Source organism: Nelusetta ayraudi, unplaced genomic scaffold, assembly GCF_046127955.1.
Source record: "Nelusetta ayraudi isolate G7.1 ecotype Tasmania unplaced genomic scaffold, CSIRO-AGI_Nayr_v1 ptg000066l, whole genome shotgun sequence".
Classification (NCBI taxonomy): domain Eukaryota; kingdom Metazoa; phylum Chordata; class Actinopteri; order Tetraodontiformes; family Monacanthidae; genus Nelusetta; species Nelusetta ayraudi.
Window position 1 is genome coordinate 244,465 of NW_027466116.1, and position 20,419 is coordinate 264,883.

At 50.1% G+C, this 20,419-nt stretch overlaps 1 protein-coding gene across 2 annotated transcripts; it reads right to left on the bottom strand.

Moving 5' to 3' along the window:
* Window positions 1-1,140: 1,140 nt before the first annotated feature.
* fam110d (family with sequence similarity 110 member D) lies at window positions 1,141-18,640 on the bottom strand. Of its 2 annotated transcripts, none has more exons than XM_076041402.1 (3): window positions 18,497-18,640; window positions 1,881-5,018; window positions 1,141-1,840 (listed from the first exon to the last, which is right to left on the bottom strand). In XM_076041402.1, the coding sequence occupies exon 2, from the start codon at window positions 4,427-4,429 to the stop codon at window positions 3,014-3,016; it is 1,416 nt and encodes a 471-aa protein (XP_075897517.1). In that variant the 5' UTR covers window positions 4,430-5,018; window positions 18,497-18,640; the 3' UTR covers window positions 1,141-1,840; window positions 1,881-3,013. The 2 variants fall into 2 exon arrangements, with proteins under 2 accessions (XP_075897517.1, XP_075897518.1); XM_076041403.1 differs by lacking the exon at window positions 18,497-18,640 and adding an exon at window positions 5,759-7,701.
* Window positions 18,641-20,419: the final 1,779 nt, after the last annotated feature.

Here is a 20,419-nt window from a genome sequence, read left to right on the forward strand (position 1 = left end):
GGCAGGAGGAAGTGCGCTACACGTATGAAACTGCAATGTGTGGGTGTGCTGATGTTTGTTGTTGTTGCGTTGCTGCGTGTGTGATGCTGTAACGAAGCGAAAGAGCCGAGGGGCTGAGTTTGAAAACTGTTAGCTTGCAAAAAAAAAAGAAGCTTTTTGAGCAGAGTCTGGGGACTCTGCCAGACTGTCTGGGCATATTTTTTTTTTTAAAGTATCTCTTGCTCACTGTTAGGAAAGAAGGGGGCAAAACTTGTGGAATGTGATCGGATGTGTCATCACGTTGGCTGCTGCTGATTTACCCGGGAAATGTTGAGCTCAAGGATTCGTACGAGTGCAAAAGCAGCCACGATGTGCCGAAGTGTGCAACAAAACCCTGATTAAACCCTGTCACAAGGAAGAATTAGAACGCGTTGTCCAAAACCAATGCAATAAGAAAGTAGGAGGATTCTTCAGACAGGTTGGAGGATGTGCAGACGGTTCAGACAGGGGGGGCCTTGCACACAGAGGCCTCCTTGTCTGCAAACACAACCTGCCGCCGCTGTCCTCACAGCCCGGCGTGTCGGGAATGCTGAAAGGATTAGTGCACTTCAGATAATGTGAAAAATGAGACTTGATGGTCGCGGGGAGTCAAGGATGAGACGTTGTCGCCCCACTGAGCGAGGCCACCGTTTCTCTCTCTGACAGGAAGAGAGGAACATTCATGTCTTTCTCTTTTTTTTTTTTTTTTTTTTAGTTAGAATTTCAATCAAGGCTAAAGACTTTTCTTTTTACAACTGCCTTTTATTAAATCAAATTTATGTTACACTGTGCTTTTTTCTTGTTCTATTACTATTTTGATAACTTTGTTATTATTTCTGTTCTTAATGATTCTGTTATTAAACCCTCCGGTCATATATATATATATGTGTATATATGTATGTGTATATATATATATATATATATATATATATATGTATATATATATATATATATATATATATATATATATATATATATACATGTATATATATATATACATGTATATACATATGCATGTGTATGTATATATATTTTTTTTTAATGTTTTACCTCCTAACATATATCAGAAAATGTAGATTTAAATACAGACAATAACACAAAAAAGACAATCACAAGAGCTGCTTCTTTCTTTTCTTATTTTATTGGTGTGTACATCATACACAAAGTTCTTTGGAATAAAAAGTAATAAATCTCTCTTATAAATCAAATAAAAAGGAAGCTTTTGAAGTGAGCGGAGCCACTTTGTCAACGTGCAGCTGAATGGATTACGAGGTGGGAGGGGGGGGGGGCGGTGAACCACCCTGTCAGTATTCAGTCCTCTGTTTTTCTTGTTTACAGATCAAATGTAACAGGCATGCGATCCCTGCAGGCCCCGCCGGACCTCCGGGTCGTACCCATCCCTGCAGGCTGCGCAGCAGAAGTGACCTTTGGGGCGGAGATAAGGTGCGGATGATTGACCGGAGGATGGATGAAGTGCGGCGGGGAATCGCTGCTTTATCGCAGGGCGGCCTGCAGCCTCCCCCTGCTGCGGTTCCCTGACCTGGCTGAGCCGTCTGGGGAGGCGGAACATCCCTGGAGCTGACAGATGGCCGCAGTGACATCCCACAGCGAACCAGCAACTCCATTGCCCAAACTTTGTGGAGGTGAGGAGTGAAACCTTTCCATTTATCTTCTCAAAGGAATCACTGCTCATTGAATTTGTTTACTTTCTTTCTTTCTTTCTTTGTATCACCTCTGAATGCACTCAGATCCTATGCTGCGCTGGCAGTGATAATCGGTAATCGGTCGACGCTGTTTAACGCAGAAGAATCAACCCCCCCCCCTCCCCCACCCCGATGGGGAAAACAATGAAAAGCGTGGACAAGCTCAGCCCTCCTGCTCTCCTTCCAAATCCGACATCAGTGTTTTTTAACCTTATGTGAGATGAATCCCTGCAAAGAGAGAGAGGGAGAGAACTATGGGGCCTGTCTTTCATTTCCTCTCCCTCCCTGTGTGTCCAGTTCAGTGCACTTTTACAACCCCACAGGGGCGCCTCGCATGTTAGTTAATTCCAACGCCTGCGTTTTAAGGAGTATAAAATAGGAAGAGAAAAAAAGAAAAACAAACACACACAACAACAACAACAACAGCGACAGCGACAAGAACGCACGCACACTAAACTGGGACAGAATCGAATGAGGTATCACGGTTCATTTCACACACGCGTGCCAGTTTTCCAGTTGAATGGGGTGGGGGTGGGGGTGGGGGGGGGGGACAAAACAACAAGACGGTTTAGTGGTTCTTTTTAGTCGAGTCATTGAGGGAGGGGTGTCTGGTGAGGGTGGGGGCTGGCATGTTCACTGTGTCCGTACTGTACGTCTATGTGTTTGGTCTGAGGGTGGAGGGGGTGGGGGTGGGGGTGGGGTTCACAATTTAGTCAACTGAATAAAAACCAAACGAAAACAGGAAGAGTCCAGCAATACAGTAAACACACAACACCGACAACCGGTCATTCTGTCATATTTCTACACCCTGTCAACGCTTCCATAGGATTCATAAATATATAATATCAGCTTGACAAGGAGCGAGCCACTTGTGTTGGTCAAAGTCTCTTTGGAGGCGGTGAGTGTGGGGGAAAGAAAGTGATCTCACCCCGAGTACAGACGGGATGGTGGCTGAAAAAAAGTAACCCGCAGCCGACAATCAATTTCACTGTCCAACCAAGCCCCCTTTCTGCGGTACCCAAACGTAATACTGCTTGTGTTCCAGTGAGATTTCAAGTTCCCTTCCCTCCCATCCCTCAGTTTTGCTCCAGCAGCAAACGTCTGAACTTGGGGGTGAAACCGCGGGAACCCCAATACCATACCAGGCCATTTCAGTGTCTTTTCTTTGGGTGAGCTTGTACAGAAACCTGTTGCTTTTCATCAACCAAAGTCTCAGACTCGTTGCACTCCATGGCAACGTGCGTTTTGTGTTTGCGTGTCCATGTGTGTGTGTTTCTCTTTGTCCCCTTTCATCAAACGGTCGACTCTTTGGGTCCCTCTCGCGCGGCGTTCTTGCACCCGTACAGCCACTTGATGACCCGGGCGTTCCTCTCGATGATCGACACTCCGGTGGGAAGCTGCTCGGCCAGCTCCTCCTCGAACAGGCCGTCCCCCGAGTGCCGAGAGAACTCACTGGGCTCCGAGCCACCGCCGCCACCACCACCACCACCACCACCGCCGTCGGCGTCTCCACCCACGCTGCGCAGCGCCAGTGAAAGTGTGTCTATAGAGCTGGCGCCCGAGAGGAAATTCTCACGCCCCAGCCGCTCTATCATCTCGCCGTCCAGTCCGCAGAAGTCAAAGAAGTGCTCTTGTTCTGATAAGGCCACCGAGCAGCGGAGGCGTAAATCAGACTTGGAGCGCTGCAACTCCCCGAACTGCCGCCGTCTGGGCGCTACCGGCGGTGGTGATGCTCGCTTCCACGGGTCGTTCTCATCGTCGTGGTTGCTCATGTGGTTTCCGTTATTGATGCTGTCGCTTGCGCCACCGGCTGTACCCGCTGATAGACCGTTCTTAGTCCGTTCAAGAGTAGCACTCACCCCCGGGCTCGAGATGGAACCTGGGCTCGGGATAGACTCCGGGCTTTGGTCTTGGTCGGTCTTGCTGGACCTCCGGCTGCCCGGCCCGCCATCTGTAGCATCTTTGTCGTTGGTCCAAGACATACGCGAGTCTCCGTCTCGCGATTGTGCCTTCTCTTCGCTGATGACCATCTTCAGGATCCTGGGCTCGCCGCCGCTGCCCTTCTCCCTCATGGACCCTTGGAAGAGGCGTCGCACAAAACTGTACCCCTTGACCTCCGCGTTGTTGTTGTCCCCCACGGCCGCACAACCGCTGCCGGGACTCTTACACTCCTTCTTCTGCCTGTAGATGACGAGAGAGTCCGGCCTCAGCATCCGCTTGCCGGAGCTTCTCCGCAGCACGGGGGCGCTGTGCGGTGCCACCAGGCACTGCTTCCCGGGAGTCCTGGGATTGGGAGGCAATGTTCTGCTCACATTGCTCCTGTTCTGCGCCTCCACATCCACGGAGGTGCGCCTGTTCTCCTTGCGAGAGTCATCATTTTCGTTCTCATCCCTGGAGGTGAAGGAGAGCGTAGAGAAGGGCGTGTTGGACGAATGCCTCGGCGACGTGTGAGGCGTCAGGCTCCCGGGGGTGGAGAAACCTCGGCGGGGCTGCGGCGGCGGCGTGGCACAGGGCACCAGCACGGGCTCCTGCTTGGTGTTGATCACCTGCTGGCTCTTGACGTACTTGGCTTTATCTGCCTCCAGCCTCTCCACGGCACTGACAGAGCGGCCCTGGCCACCGCCATCTATCTGCCGGCGGAGGTAGTCGGGACCTTTGTTGAGGAGCCTCAAGGGAGACGGGGATCCGATTGGTGTCAAGGGCTTCATCTTGGTTCCCTAAAACAATAACACTGAGCAGCTTCTAAATTTAGGCACAAGGGCTCCTACAGTATGTGGCAGCAGGCATTCCTGATCGCGGAGCTCTTCAACTTTTTTGATGCATAGCTAGCTAGCAATCCAGGGGACCACAGAACCCAAGTATTCTATAGATAGCCCTGAGTTTCTTTCTTGGGAAGCGTTTAAATTGCGGATAAATTGATGTATCTGTCCGGTATTTACACAGGCATTTGAAGGAGCAGGCAGGGCGCAGGGAGGTCCTTTCCTTTCCTTGTCAGCCCGAGGCACTCCCCAAAAAGAGACGCTCCCTGCCCACAGCGCAGCAGAAAATAGCAGGCTGGGTTGTCGACGTAGCTCTTTCCTGCTTCTCCTCCTCTGCTTTCCAGTGACACTAGCCTTCGCGGCTCAGAATGAGACGTAATGGCTTCAAATATTTGCTTTGCGCCGGGTCAAGACTTCTGACTGTTTGCCGCCCGTCGTAGCTAAATTGACTGAGGGGGGGCCCGGCGCCGTTGCACTTTTCTTTTCCTTTGCCGGACGGATGAGTTGTCCTTGTCCTCGGCTCACCTGCACAGACTCCCTGGAGACAGACAGAGAGAGAGAAAGAAAAGGGTGGTTAGGGGATAAGTTGTTTTTCATGGCAAGCAGCAGAGACCAGATGGCCTACAGAAGAGCAGAGCTCAGCTCAGCCTTTTGATTATTTGACGTCTGGCAGTAATTCAAAATTGGCACTCTCCCTTTGCCTTTACCGCATCAAGGCTAAACCGCTTTTTGACACATAGGCACTTTCACCCAAGGAGCAAAACGGTCCATGAACAAACAGATAAGTCTGGCGCGAGTTGTGATAACACAGCCGAGTCGGGGGGGGGGGGTGATATCAGAAGGACGGAACACTGCAGTGAAAAAAACACTTAATCACGATGCGTGGCTGCTAAATCCAAGCAGGTAGAAAAACCAATCTCTCACTCAACGTTCCTGTTTCGCACTGTTCCTTCTCACTCTGGTGTCGGTGGAAGCTCGGGTGACAATTTGTCATTTGCATAATCATTTCTGAAGCATATTTCCTCCCGGTGCATGAAAAGTGAAAGTATGATGACGTGAGCAAAAAGAGAGTATGTCTTCATTTTGCTCATGTCATGTCATGGAAAGTGTTTGGAATGCTTGGGAGTCCAATTTGTCTTAAACCTGTGATGGTGAAACCCTGCTTGGATTAGAAAATGAAATACTGGACTGGACTGAACACACGGATGACGCCGCAGGAGCAGTTTGGAGGAGTATCGTGTTGTTGCCTTCGGTGTTTGGTCCACAATGGGGACTTACCGGCCACAATAGGCCCGTGGAATTCTGTATTTCTGTGAAAGTCAAGAATGGTCACGAGGATTAGAAAATCGTCACCCGAGCCTCGGTCGGAGGCATCGGAGGGGTGGGATTTCAAATCTAGGGGCGAACTAGACCTTTAAGTTGGAGGATGGCTGGGTTCCATACACGTCGAAGACCTTCTTTGTGGCACCGCAGGGCGAATTAAAGCGTGACTAAATCTGTCAAGCTCGAAACTGACAACACATTCTGACATAAGCAGTAGTAAGGATGGTAAAAATGTGCAGCTTTGCCGCGGTCAAACCAGGGCTCTTGTGAAGTCATAACTTTTTTTCACAGCCGCAGTAAAACAACTCGTTGTGTACATTGACAAGCCCCCTCCAACCCACTTAAAAATGGCCAGACAGACACGTAAATGCAACCGCAAGACACCGTTCTGCGAAAAGAGTTCCAGGAGTACCGTGTCCCTGGCAGTGTCGCTCCCTTTTTTACACATGAATTTTTTCCGGAGGCTCGCCGGCTGCACGTGCCTATAATGGGAGAGGCTCCACCCGATGGGTATTTTTGGCACGGAAAAAAACATCCAAGCATAGTTATCATATGTCCGCGTATGAGCGCCTGCATGTTGCGTGCGGTCATGGATTTATTTGTGTGTGTCAGTGCTAGTTTTGTGCCCGAGGGGCCACGAGTGATTTCCCTGTCCACCAAATCAGGTTAGATCCTCCACCGCCAGGGCTGCGGATTGCGGAGCCTCTGTGTCGTTCTGGCAGACCTGAGAGAACAGTGAACACATCTCCAGACTCCGTCTGGAGAAAAGAATGCCCCTTGTTGGCGGGAAGGTGTTTTATATGGCCACGCTTATTGTTCCCAACGGTCTGCCTCAAGTGTTATCGCTCGCTATTTTAGCTTTTCCGTCACCTGAGACCAAACAATGAGCAGGAAAAGCAGGGGGGGCAGGGGGGGGGCGCGAGCCACGGTCACAACGCTGATAGTGGCAGATAGTCGACGAGCGCTAAAGTCAAGGTCTCCTGATGTTTCTGACGCACTTTCAGAGGAAAACCTTCAACTTTATGATCCTTGCCCCCCCCCCATAGAGAGTGTACAAAACTGTTAAACTACAAAAAATGTTTTTTTTCAAAAGAAAAAAGGTTTCTTGTCCCACCACTGCAGACTAAAGTCGACCAACACTGACATACGAGAAGGCTGCATATCAGGTTAGCGTAACCTCCAAAACCTTTCTGCAGACTCACTGCTGTAAATCTACTTGGAAGGGGGAGGGGTTGATGGTTGGGGGGATGGGAGGAGGGGCGCGGGAGGTACACAACTGGATGGATAGGTGTTTTTTTTTTCTTTCTTCCAGATGGTTTGGCTGTCAAGAGTGTGCGGGAAAGAAGAAGTCGGCGGTTGTTTATGTAGCGTTCCAGGAAATAATGTCCCGCGACAGGTGTGCGAGAGTCAGACAGGCATAAAACGCGAGGGGTAGAAAAAATATGGGGGAGACAAAGGAGGCCGGAAGCTGGAACAGGGGAGGTTAGGGGTGTGTGTGTGTGGGGGCGGGGGGGACAATGAGGGTATTTATTGGAATACCTATTTCCAGTCAATCTGTTCCCTTTGCCGTCAGAGCGTTAAAGCAGATTAGCGCCGCAGGAGTCTAAACAAAGTCATTAATCCTGACGCTGGCTTTTCCGTTCGTGGCAGGGGGTGAGGTGGGACGGGGGCTGGGGGAAGGTTAAAGAATGTCAAATTAAAGGCACGGAACACGGGTTAATCACCGCGGTCGACTGCTGCCGGCGTTCATCAGTACAGGGCCGAGCAGTTGTGACCCTGAGATCCACAAGTTGCCGGGCAGAAACCTCAATTCTGCTGCCGTGCTCCTTCCTCCCTGCGTCTTTTGTTTGGCCCTCAGATCTGTCACGACAGTCACGTTCAGAGGTTATCTCCTCCTGCTCCTCCTCCTCCTCCTCCTCCTCCTCCTCCTCCTCCTCCGACCGTCCCGACATGCGACCAAAACTAGAGTCACGATGCTGAGAGAATTCTAACGAATTTGGAACGTTGGCTAAATATACAAGTGATGACGTTATGAGTTAGTTATTATTAAGGAGGGCGTGTTAAAAACAGAGTGTGGTGGCAGAAGAAGCTCACGTGATTTACAAGCAACTCTGACTGACAGGCAAAGAGAGAGAGAGAGAGCGACAGAGACAAAAGATGCCATTAGCTTGATTAGCTGTAATGAGCTAAATGAGTAGCCGGCGCCTCCTGTGATCTGCAGGTTTGTGAGTGTCTCTCGGGTTACACAAGCTCTATTGTCTCTCACCGTAGGTTGTCATTAGCCGCGACCCTGCCGCTCTGTCTCTATCCTTATCTCTCTCCATAGCCTCCCCCCTTTTTTCTCCATTTTTCTCTCCACTTCCTGATTCTAACCGTGTCCATTAATTCCCCGCATGCACACACGCACCTTCTGGATTTGCCACAGGGCTCCACTGCCCTGTCATTTCCCATCCCACTCTCTCTCCCCCTCCCCTATCTGCCTGTCTCTTCCTTTTTCTTACTCCTTGCTGCACTTTCATCCATCAGTGAGTGCGTTTTTCCCCATTGATGTGGTATTTTAATTATTTTTCGAATTATTTCTTCGGCCAGATCAAAGAAATCACAAATCACTGACAAAACAGCACAAATCACAAAGACAAATCTGGGTTTTGTTGTTTCTTGAAAAATAAAATTGAGTTTGTGTTGTCAGAAACATGCAGTTCTCGTGATGGTGATTGATCCCAAGCGAGGCGCAGATGAGAGGGAAGACAACAGGTTGTGGAACGCGCTGACCCGAAAGCCAAACGTTTTAAACAAATCTGTTTGTTTTCACTCAGTCGTAGGAAATCGGAAGATATACAATGCAGAAACCATCCAAATACTAGTTTATAGTGTTTAAAAATATATCTGAAGGTCCCAGTTGGAATGAAAATCACAAACCGCCCGCTCTCGGACATTATTTACATCACTGTAATTAGTCATGCTTTCAGCCGCCTTTAAAAAAAAACAAAAAAAAACAAAAAAAAAACAACGCACGTGTGAAAGCTCCATAAACTTTCCCTTTCCAGATTTGACGTTTCAAACTGTCACCATTTATTTATACCAAACAGCTCCAGAGGTTTCATCTCTGGCAAGACAATCACTTGGTCGAGAGACTAAACAATGAGAGCCAGTGGAAAACTACTGGCAGCAGAGGGAGGACGAAGCCTCCCGACAGACCAGGGAACAACCTGCAGAGGAATCTCAGTCCGAGCGGATCCGAGGGGACGGACAATGGAACAAAAGGAGAGAAAAAAAAAAGAAAAAAAATTCTCAATCCTGGCTCGCAGGAGGGTTTTTTTTCTAAAATTTTCTTTAGGTTAAGTATGTGGCCGCGGCCTTAACGCCTTAATCTCGGGGCCTGTTTGCCCTCTCCCATCCCTCTCCTCCCTCGCAGGAGGCTCCTCTCTGAGAAACGGATGGTCTGTCCTGCAGGGGAGGCTTAAACCGAGTGCCCCATGCAGCTTAAAGAGGAACCAGATGTTTGCTGTCACGCTTCATAAAGATGCTGCGACTGGGGGAGACCTGTCATGGGAAGGAGGCCCGTCTCCGTCCCAATTAACATCGCGTTGAGCCAGAGGGTCCGGCCCCGTTGAGAGCGGGGACATCATCAACCCTCGTCACCCTCCAGAAGCTCCTTAAAACCAATGAAGTTGCTGCAGAAGCTCACAGATGAGTAACTCCTAAAGCGAAGCAGCTGGCCTGGAGGTCAGGGGGTCAAAGGAAATGGCTCTGTGAATTATGTATTCCGCCAGGTAAACACAAGATAAGGACTTCGGTCCATTGGCAAGGACCACCTTTGAAGCCCCTTGGGGTTAGTGGGGGTAAATCTTGGAACAGATGAGCAGCATCTGCAGCCGGCTGCCGACCAACTGGCCTCCTCTGATCTTCCTCCTCTCCATCACTGTCCTGTTTCTCACCTCCTTTTATGCCGACACCTGGCCCCAGCTGAGCTCACTGCCCGATTGGACTTCATTTTTCTGAACGTTAAGCAAAGACGGCGGCATCTGCGCCTGTCGTTGGCTCCCCACGGTGCGGGCATAGAGATGAGGCTAATGGCTAAATGAGCCGAGGCTTGCCGCTTCGCTGCTGAGCGAGGCGGCAGACGCCAGAGGTCAAGAAGTGTGCGACAAAGGAAAAGGAGGCGTCGACTTTTATCCTCCAAACAAAGAGATGGAACCGTGGCCTTGTTTGCATTATTAATGGATCAAAAACAAAAGGTTGCTCCTGTGGGTCTGCAGAGAGCCTCCTGGCCCGCTTGTGCCGCGCGCCTCATTAGTCAGGGAAGGAGGGGAAAGGGGCCGACCATAAAACGTACAGCGGGACGCTGAAAAACAAAGCTAGCCGGCCAATTGTAAATCCCATCAGCGGCGCGGAGCCTTGAGTGCCATTTGCCGCTTGATCTACGATTACAGGCTACGGCAAGGGGCTTTCTCCACATTCATTCAGGCCACCTGGGACGGCTTAAGGGACCCCAGCCCGAATAGACCCCCCTCGCATGTCGTAAAAAAAAGGGAGAAAAAAAAGACAACAAGATGGGCTCTTTGCTAACTGCTGAGGCTCTTTTGTCATTCGAAGTGAACCGTCAGAGAGACGAGGTGCCGAGGCGTGGAGCCACAGAGCAAAGACGGCAGGTCTGCGCACACACTGAGATGACAGAGATAACGTGTGTGTCAATCTATGCTAAAGAGCTATGCTAGCAGGCACAGCCAATCATTCAAATAGACGTCAGCACCTGCTGCTATAAAACTGCTACATAAACAGGGAAGAGGGAAATCAAGGTAAAGATTTAAAGGTTGGTAATTCCCAAACTAAAATCTTTTTTTTTTTTTTTTTTTTTTTTAGCCCCGCCAGGCAGTTTGACTGAGCAGATAAAATGAAAGTAACAAAACCCAAGAGTATCAAAGTTTCACAACACGCAATAAGTTGGCTAGAAGTCTTGAGCTGAGGGCCAGATTATTTTTAAAACGGCAGATGCAGCTAATTTTCTGCATTCGCCTTTTCTGTGCGTTTAGATTTAAGTTGTTCTTCTCGCTGCTTTGGCAAACAGTTTGGCGACCTCACCGACATGAAGTTGCTAAAGTCAACAGACGACAGCAGTCACGCTGTCGAGCCAAGGCCTCCGCTGAGTGTGCAGAGATAACAAACACAGGCGACGTCCACACGTCCGCATTTCATTCCCTCGTTTGTCGACACCCACCGGCCCCAGAACGAGCGCTTGCGGCCACTGTTGATAATTAAACAGCTCGGGCCGATAAAGTCCTGACATCGTGTTTGCTGTTCCACCCGCCTCTCCTGACTTTCGCCTTCTGATGCTGGACACCTTGGGCCAAACTCGACCCCTATTCTCTTCCCTGGTACGTGGCTTTAAACTCTTCTGTTCTCTTGCATTCCTGCACAAGGTGCAAACCTAATGACGTAACACCCGAGGCCACGCTGAAACTATGGGAATGTTAAAGCTTGGTTTCCAATACACCTGATCATACATAAATCAGAAGTCAAACTACAAGTGGATGGAGTGCTGCTGGCTGTGGGAAACAAAAAGATTGTTGCTGGTGCTCTTCGGCATGGGGGTGGGTGGGGGGGGAATCAAAAAGACTGAAAAAACTACTTTTAAGAAAGCGTAGGTCGGCCTTTTTCAAGGCAGATAACAGACGCCTTTCTTTGACCTCTGCCTTGCAGGAGGCCTACATGGCTGAAACATGTTGGCGTTGTTAACTTTTCCAAAGCCATGATCAAATTTAATATTTTCCAATCGTCTTGAGTCCCTCTCTTTTTTAAAAAAAAATGTTTTTCATGTATAAATGAGCTTTTAGAATTTTCCGTGGCTTTTTGAGCAACGCAACCAAGATCATGGCCCAAAACCACTGAGCTCTCGTGTTAGTGTTGGAGCCGACAGTAGCAGAAGGGCGTGCGCTGCCCCCGCTGGAATTTCATATATCAAGCGGCCAGATCTGGGGTGACGTCAGGTAGGACATCCCGACTCTGGCCGCCATTGTTTGGCACCTTCCAAAAAAAGCCGCCGCCTTTTCCCGTCATGTGCCAGCCTGCATCAGCTTAGCACACGCACGCAAAAAGAAATCTGGGCAACATCCCTCAATCTCCCACAGTCTTGAATTCACAAAGGCCCGTTCCCACACTGCGAACCCTCATTAAGCTCTCAGCTGGTGAGAAGGCTGCTGAGAGACGGCGCCGCTTGGCCCGCTGCCAGATGTTTTATTTCAACCAAGTTGGCACATTTTTCCCCCGCTCGGCTCGTGCGGCCGTGCGGCGGCGCTGACAAAGTGCTAAAAGACGCCTCAGCGGCTCATCAGAGTCGGAGAGCCGCGGCCGCTAGCGCACCTGTGACCGAAGACGCACCGCCAGTCCCATGAGCAAAAACACTTCCAGTGAGTCAAAACGCAGACTCAACCTGTGAGACTAAAACAGGAGGAAAATTAACATCTGCGCCGCCGTGTCTCACTTTCACACAAAGACCACGAACAACAGGCGTCGCCAACACGAGCGGGGAGAAAGGTTATCGCTAACTTGTGAGGACTTGTGAAAAAGGAGGCGGGGGGTGGGGTGTGGGGCTGAGAGGCTTAAAGCCTCTCCAGCTGTGCTGTGTCCCCCAACACTGGGTCATCCGCGTTGAAAACAAACCGCCACAACTCCCTTTCACCCGGCCGCCCGCCGACACTGGTAGAGTGCCAACATCGATTTGTTGCCTCCACAGCTGAGCACAGTCGGGTCAGGTCGGGTCCGTCCAGCGACCGCGGCCCTGGCCGGAAGGTGCTTGGCTTCTTCTTTGATCAACGGGACGGGTGGAGGTTGTTCTGACGCGAGATCCGGGGTTTTTTTTCTCCCGGATTTGCCGGAAAAACACGACTGTGATTGTCGAGGAAACAGTCGACCCGTCCCACGTCGGCGTGGCTTTGTTGAGGCCCCATAAGTCAGCAAAACTTGTCCCCCCCCCCCCCCCCCCCACACACACACACACACACACACAAAACCAAAACAAAACTTCCGACTCCCAGTCTGGGAATCTGACAGGAGCATCTCGGACAGAACCGCCTCAGCCGGGCTCCTCTCTTCCTCCCCTCGCTGCCATCCACACTCAGCCGTTAACCTCCGCTGAACCTGCCAGCTGTCGGCTCCCGTTACCGATCAACCGACCTGCTTCCTCGCAAATGTGCCCCCCGCTTCACCCTCCAAACCCGCTGCTCCCGCCTCCCCCCCACCCCCCCCCTCCCCGGCAGCGCCACCGATAAAGAGACCCCCTCCGCTTTTGGTCCAGCTTTCTCCCCCGCCAGCTCTGCTGTCACTATCAGAAAACATCTGGATGAGCCTGGAGAGGGTTTTTCTTTCTCTCCCCCTTTGTTTTTGACGTGTGTGTGTGTGTGTGTGTGTGTGTGTGTGTGTGTGTGTGTGTGTGGAGCTGCGTCAATGGTCCCCCTCCTGCGTCCAGGGGTCTTGTGTCGCCTCCCCTCACGGCTGAGCGGACTCGGCCGCTTGAGCCTGACGGGATGTGGCAGTGGAGGCGTGCGGCCGCGGTGGCGGCGAACAATTAGGAGGATGTGAGAGCGGCGGCGAGACGGGCCCTGGCTCTCACAGCTGTCAGCTCCGCGAGGGGGGTGGGCAGTGTGAGCCCCCGATTAACCCGTGCGACCCCCTGAAAGACTCGAAGCTAAATTTTAAGGTGGTCTCATAATTTTTCAAAAAGCTGAACAAAATATCTATGTACATTATTGTCACTATTGGTCACTAAGATAAATGATAATTAAGATCACCCTGTCTAATTTTTTTAATATATATATTATTCACAGAAGGGAAAGGGGGAGCTGGTTTGCACCTTGCACTGAATCAAAGGTGATGCTACCAGCTCTATTGTACGGTTATTATAGGTCTCCTGCATGTTAAGGAATTTCCCTCGGGATAATAAAAGTATATCTAGCTATCTCTATTGGTCTTGAGTAACAATCAGGAGGATGGGTGGGGGTGGGGGGGACCGTCAGGAGACTGAGACCTGTCAGATCACGTTTGCCGACTTCATTGGCCGCGATGAATTATGGATTGACTGGCAAGTGACGGTAGGAGCACTCAGCGACTTCAGAGAGGAGCGGCGCTCGTTAACGCGCGACGCCGGTCGCATCAGCCGCGGTCAGAGAGAAAAAGAGGCTGAAAGAGCCGCGGGGACGTTTCTGTAGCAGAGCTGCAATCACACAAACTCTCGGGAGGGGAATCCGCAAATTGAAGGTTTTCTATCGCGGCGAGGTAACGAAAACGATTTGTGTTGCCGCCTCCAGAGATGATCGCTGTGCATTTTTCATGTTTACAAAGCAGAACTCGATTGTGGCTGGCGTCGCCTAAATCTCATTAAAATGCAGGGAAAGTCAATTGAGACGGTGCATAAAATAGTCATTTGGAAATGCCAGTCCCCGGAGAGTCTCTGGAGCTCATAATTGGGCCGAGACGTTATATACGATGCATAAATGACATACACAGTCATAATTATGGTGCTGGAGTTAAACTCAACTCCAAAAAATATACAGAAATCTGCTCTGAAGAGCCAGAAGGTGCAATGCGGTGCCATGCAGAAAAAAAAGAAGAAGCTGTATATGAATTAATTAAATGTTTATATTTGAAGCAGGAGAGGCTGTTTATAATTTTATTAAATTCCACAGCCGTGGAGAGTTTTAGGATTGAACAGATTGTGGCAGCGTTTGTTGTGGCCTCGGGCACAGATCTCAGAAAACAAAGATTGCAGCAACTGTTGCAGCTTGCGCGCAACCTGAGAAAAGGCGGCTCACTTCCTCTTTTTCTTTAAACGGCGCTTCCTGTAAAAAAAAACTTTTTTTTTCTCGCAAGTTCCCGACGACCGTTTGGCACAATAGGCCCTGAAACAAAGCAAGAAGCATCAATAAAAGCTAAATTATAAGCTGACAGTTGTGACCGTTTCAAGTCTCACTCTGCTGTAAACGCCGGGCGTCTGAAAAACCAGCTGCTGTGGGCCTGAGGCATCATTGGGGGAGGGAGGGGGGGGGAGCGATGACATCATTAACAGGGTACCTTTCCCCCCTCTAATTAGAAACTCAAGCTACCCCGACAACCCGGGGGTCGTCTTCACATGCAAGAAAAAAGAAAAAGCACAAATCAAACAGCAGAACCAAAGAAACGCTCAGCGTCCTTCTCCAAATGCGACCGAATGCCCCCACCAGCAAATCCAAACCATGCCTCGAGTGCGGCAGCAGAACTTTGTACACTTGGGGGAGAAACCTCAAGAGTGGCCCATTGTGAAGCGAAACCATGAAATGTCCCGCGGCTGCACTCTGGAGCCACTGATGTGGCACCGGCTAATCAGATTACACACTCGCCGAGCCTCAAAGATTGTGTCAAGGGGGGAGACAGCGGTGGCCTGTGTGGTCGGCGGTGCTTGGGGTTTGCCTAGCCTAGCGTAGCATAGCTTAGCGAAAGGTTGCTTGTAGCAGAAGTAGAATCTGGAGGTGTTGGAGGTGAATTTGAGTGCAAGTTTTCCAGCTAGCACGGTGGATGTGGGCCAGGTTCTAAAGTTGCTGTGCAGAAACTCAGAAACAACTTGACTTGACCTGTGTCTTCTGGTTTGTGGCCTTTATCGGGGTCATCGCGGTGTTGACTAACAGTGACCGCTTTAGCAGCTCATTCAAGGTGCAAAATGCTGTCACCGGCCTCGTTAGCAAAACATATGGCACGCGACCGCTCACGTGTCAGACAGTGGGATGACAACGAGCCCACAGGTGAAAGTTGTGTCTCTTCTCACCGCTGTGACACAAAAGTAAAGAGCAGGTAGCCAAGAGCCGTATTGGATTACTAGCTTGTAGCAGCTACGAGCGCCTGAGCTGTGAACACACAAAAACAACTTTTTGTGTGTTTCCCCCCCCCCCTCTGCAACGTTTGACATGCGTTGAACAACCCCCATCGACATCATTAAAGATGCATTTAGCATCCACATGACACGATCAGCCGACGTAAATTGTGTTTCATTTAGTCATCAGCATGATGTCACATCCCCTGTCAGCACCCCAGACGGGGAATGTGGCAATCACGGCCGGCGCTGCGCGGCCTTCGGGGATCTGGCCGTCTGTAATCATCAGGAGCGCTCTGCTCCTCTATCAGCTCCAGCAGAGGAGGCTGGGTGGGGCGGGGCGGGAGAGGGGGTTCAGGCTGGGACGCAGCTGCAGCCGCGTTACAGCTGGAAAAAACTAGCGCAGCAGCGCCTCGCGCAATTCGGGGGGAGGGGGGGGGATGTTTACGATGTTTCCACGCTGTAATTTTCGCAGGTAGGGACCCGGAGATGCTTTGTGTCATGTGTTTTTTTTAACCCCCTCCGTCCCCTGCGAGAAGCCACGAAGCGGCGGCGCGGCGTGCGGTGCGGTGAGGTGTTTATGATGGGTGAGTCACCGCGCTGTTTGAGGCGTGGAGGATGTCCTCCGGTTATGATTTGTCAGCCGTTTGAGGGAAACGAAGCTCGAGCCAAAGAATTCACTCCTCGTCATTCACAGCGCGCATTAAGTCTAACCGGCGCCTGGAGGTTGATTACACCTAAGCGAGGCAATGTTGGATGAGATGCTACACCTCAGGAACAACAACAACAAAAGAAAGGCTCAGAATGCTTTGATTTGTGGGGCTTAAAGCAGGCAACACACTGCTCCTCTGCAGCGTTTCATCTCCGCCAGGTTATAATGAAGGCCCCTCCGGCTCGCAGGGCTGCGAAGCGGCACGCGCTCACCTCCTCGTCTCGGGGTGACTGTGTTTACAGGACACGTGTGGTCTGTTTAGTCTGACTCCAGGCCTGTTTACGCCTCCCGACCCCACGCTGATCGAGCTCGGGACGTCCCAGCCTGAAACTTATCAGCCGGGGAGGGGAGAGGGGAGGAGGTTTTGGGGGGGGGGGGTGACTGAGGTGGGGGGCGGAGCTGACCCCCAGGGCATCTCTGCAGAGGAGAAGTGTCTTTGGGAGCATAGCGACCCTGCAGCCTCCCCCCCTCCCCATCACTTTGATGATTGCTTTTGAAAGTTTGCAGGTTTGCAGTGTTCCGGATTTTTTTTTTTTTTTTTTTAAAGGTCCCACAGTGCAGACCTGTTTAGTTTTCATCCCACCAAAAACACTCTTTAGAATACTGATTTCAGACTCTAAACACATGATGAGGGGGGGGGGGGGGGGGGGGGGGGAAGGAGGTGTTTTCACCAACCTGGGAAAGGTATTGGCGCACTTTGTGGCATCAGCTTCACGCGACTTGCTAGCTAAATAAATTGCATAGATCAGATTGAGATTTATTGTCATTGTCAGAGAAACAACGAGATTACGTTTAGAGCATCGTCACTGCATGGTTAATTAAACGTAAAGTGCCACAGGTGCAACCCCCCCCCCCCCCCCCCCAAAAAAAACAAACAAAACAAACAAAACCCAAACCCCCAAAACAATAAATAAAGTGCAGGGCAGGAACAGACTGTCAGATACATTGACAATAATGGCTAATGTGGAAACAATAAAAAAAAGAAAGAAAAAAAAAGTGTATTTTAGCCCTCTGTTTGTAGCCTCCGGCTAAAGTATAACTACTAATCTGAGACAGGTATCAGAGCCCTTTGTGACATCATAAAGCGCTGCAGCTTCAGGTGAATTGCTGGCTAACTGAATGGCAAAGGCCTGAGCCCTCTATTTACAGCCTCCTGCACCAAAGCAACTATCAATAATCAGAGGGAAGTGCAGGAGACATATGTGACGTCACAGAGGCCCGATTTCTAAATCTGCTCACATTCTCGCTCTGTCATGAAAGTATGCGCGCGTGCGGGTCAGCGTTGACTCGCGCGCGCCCCCGGATGAGGTGATCGGTAACGAAATGCTTAATTTAGTGCGGGATCGCCAAACTTTCCCTCACTGATTAGATGTTTGCGAGCCAGCGGCGCGCGCAGGAGCCCGTCGGCCCTGATTCCCTCCAGATGTGGACGCTCAGCGCTGAGATGGCACAGAGCTGCAGCGGCAGCAGCTCATCGCTCTCTCTCTCTCTCTCTCTCTCTCTCTCTCTCTCTCTCTCTCTCTCCGGACTCACTCGTGCGCAGCCTTTACGACTCAAGGTTCGACCACATGCGGAGTTCACATGACAGAAGACGGATGGCTGCGTTTGACCATTTGCTAAAAACAAAACAAAACAAAACAAAACAAAAAAACACCGTTTCTTAAGGAGGGGTGAGGGGTCTCTTCTTCTTCTCCTTCTGCGGGATACAGGACCGAACACATCCATCACAGAGCGGACCGGACCGGACAGTGTCCGTGAACACAGCGTCACCGCAAAATCCTGCGCTCAACTTTTAGGCTGCGCGAGGGTGCTGTGCGCTGGGAAGGTGGATTCAGGTGGAATGAGTGAATAAGTCATTAACTCATTCCGACACCCACATCCAGAAGTGACAGGGCTACGTGCGCGTGCTGTCGGTCAGGTTGCGGATGCCCGCCCCCCCACCACCCATTGCACGCGTTCCATTTCTCTTGCAACTCTTTACGTTTTACACCGAGCCGCCCGGATCGCTGCCATTCAAAACACAAACAGAATACACAACATAAACAATTCAAAGCAAAGGTTCCCGACTCACTCCCACCGGGACCGGATCCGTAAGAATTCCCTTTGGCAGATTTGAACGAGTCAACCTGTCCTCCAAACTCACCTTGGCCGCGAAACTTTATCCACTCTTGCAGAAATTCCAGTGTCGGTTGGGCTCGTGACTGCGGGACGGTACTCGCTGCTCCAGCGTGGCGCTGCGCTCTGCGCGGACTGACTGAAGCACCGCCGTTCGGCAGCAGCGCGTTAAAGGGGGAGAGCCGCGCCTCCCTGCAGCTGGGAGGAGGGAGAGGAGGGAGGGAGAGGAGAGGAGGGGGTTGGGAGAGGAGGGGAGGGGGCTGGAGAGGAGAGGGGGCAGGTACGAGGTACGTGGAAACCGAGTCCTGTAGTTCTTCACTTCCAAATTAGGGCAACGTCACAATTTCGGTTCGTAAATATTATGATAACAGCAGCAGCAGGAGAAGCCAGGTAGTTTACATGCATGTGCAAACTACGTGTTTGTTCTTCTTAAATGTCAAAGGCTCCGTTGTAGAGCCATTTTTTTTTTTTTTAGATCTTCATTTGTCATTCTGCAGCCCAAGTGCAGAATGAGGAGATTTATTATCCCAAAGCGCAGAAGACAAAACCTTAGAAGAAAAAAAGAATAATATGAGACTGAGCCCTGTGTTTACAGCTTCCTTCTAAAACTGTTGCTTTGTTAGAAAGCGGCTGGGTGTGTCGTCACCAAGTTGGCAGAGAGAGAGAGAGAGAGAGTTCTTTGTGACATCACAGAGGGCTTTGGATTTCGGCAGGCACTTTCTAAGAAGGAAAGCGGTACTTTGGTCCATCTGGGGAGTTGTTTGACAGTTGTTTTTTTTTATTTTTTTTTTTAAGCAAACAACATTTGCATCACATGGGCCCTTTACATTTCAAACAAACATAAAGCAACAGACAGTGGATGAACAGGCTCTGACTGGCGTCACTAATATTCCACCTTCAACGGTAGGGATTCAGGATGGCGTCCAGGTGTGTGTGTGTGTGTGTGTGTGTGTGTGTGTGTGTGTGTGAGAGAGAGAGAGAAAGGGAATACCGTCATTAAGGGGCAGGTGAATGACGTTATTCAGACCTGCTGCTACAGGATCTAAACTAGCACAGGGAAAAGTTGACGTCACGCAAACGTTGCCAAATGATACACGATGCCGTCGTCATCAGCGTGTAGCAAATCAAGAAGTCTGAGTTCCGTGAGTGATTGCATTGTGGCTACTTTATCTTTTCACAAAAGTGAGAGCAGAGACAGTTTATTGGATTTTGGATTGGCCAATTTGCTGAATGTTTGTGTGTGATAAGTGTTTTAAGGCTGAAGCATCTCTTTGCGTTGCAGTTTGAACCTATAATTCCCCTGATTGCAGGATTCTCCATCTATTGGTGTCTATTGATTAGTTGATGAGCCTTTGATCACTGACCTATTGTTGCGCTCAAATTGATTAACGCTTCGCACATTATCTCAAAGTAGACTTTTGGCTCTGATGTCACATGATTTGAGTGTATTCAGAAAGATGCTGACTGTCTCAAAGTACAATGTTGCAGCAAAATGGATTGATTAATCCCTCAATAGTTAATCCAGGACGCAACACATCTAGTCAGATTTGTTTTTTCATTTTATTTTCTTAGAAAAAGGAATATTTTTGTAAAAGAGATAATATACGGGGGATCATTTCACATTAAAATCCCTTCCCTGTGTTTTCTCAGCTCGACCTTCTTGCTTCGTCCCATCTATCGTAAAAAAAAACAAAAACACTGCCCCAAAGAGGTGGTGGTGGTGGTGGTGGTTGAGGAGGAGCGTGAGGTCCATATATCTCTCACACACCTGTTTCTCATTCCCTGGCTCATCACTCCTGACAGGGCACGCAGGGGAAGTGAAGACGTGCAGCCACATATAGAGCTGCAGCAAAAAAAACAGAGCCGGGCTGAGTGTCACAAGATCCACTCAGATTGGGTGGATTTTTTTCTTCTCACATTCGGCAGTGAAACAGCAATCCTAAGTGTTACA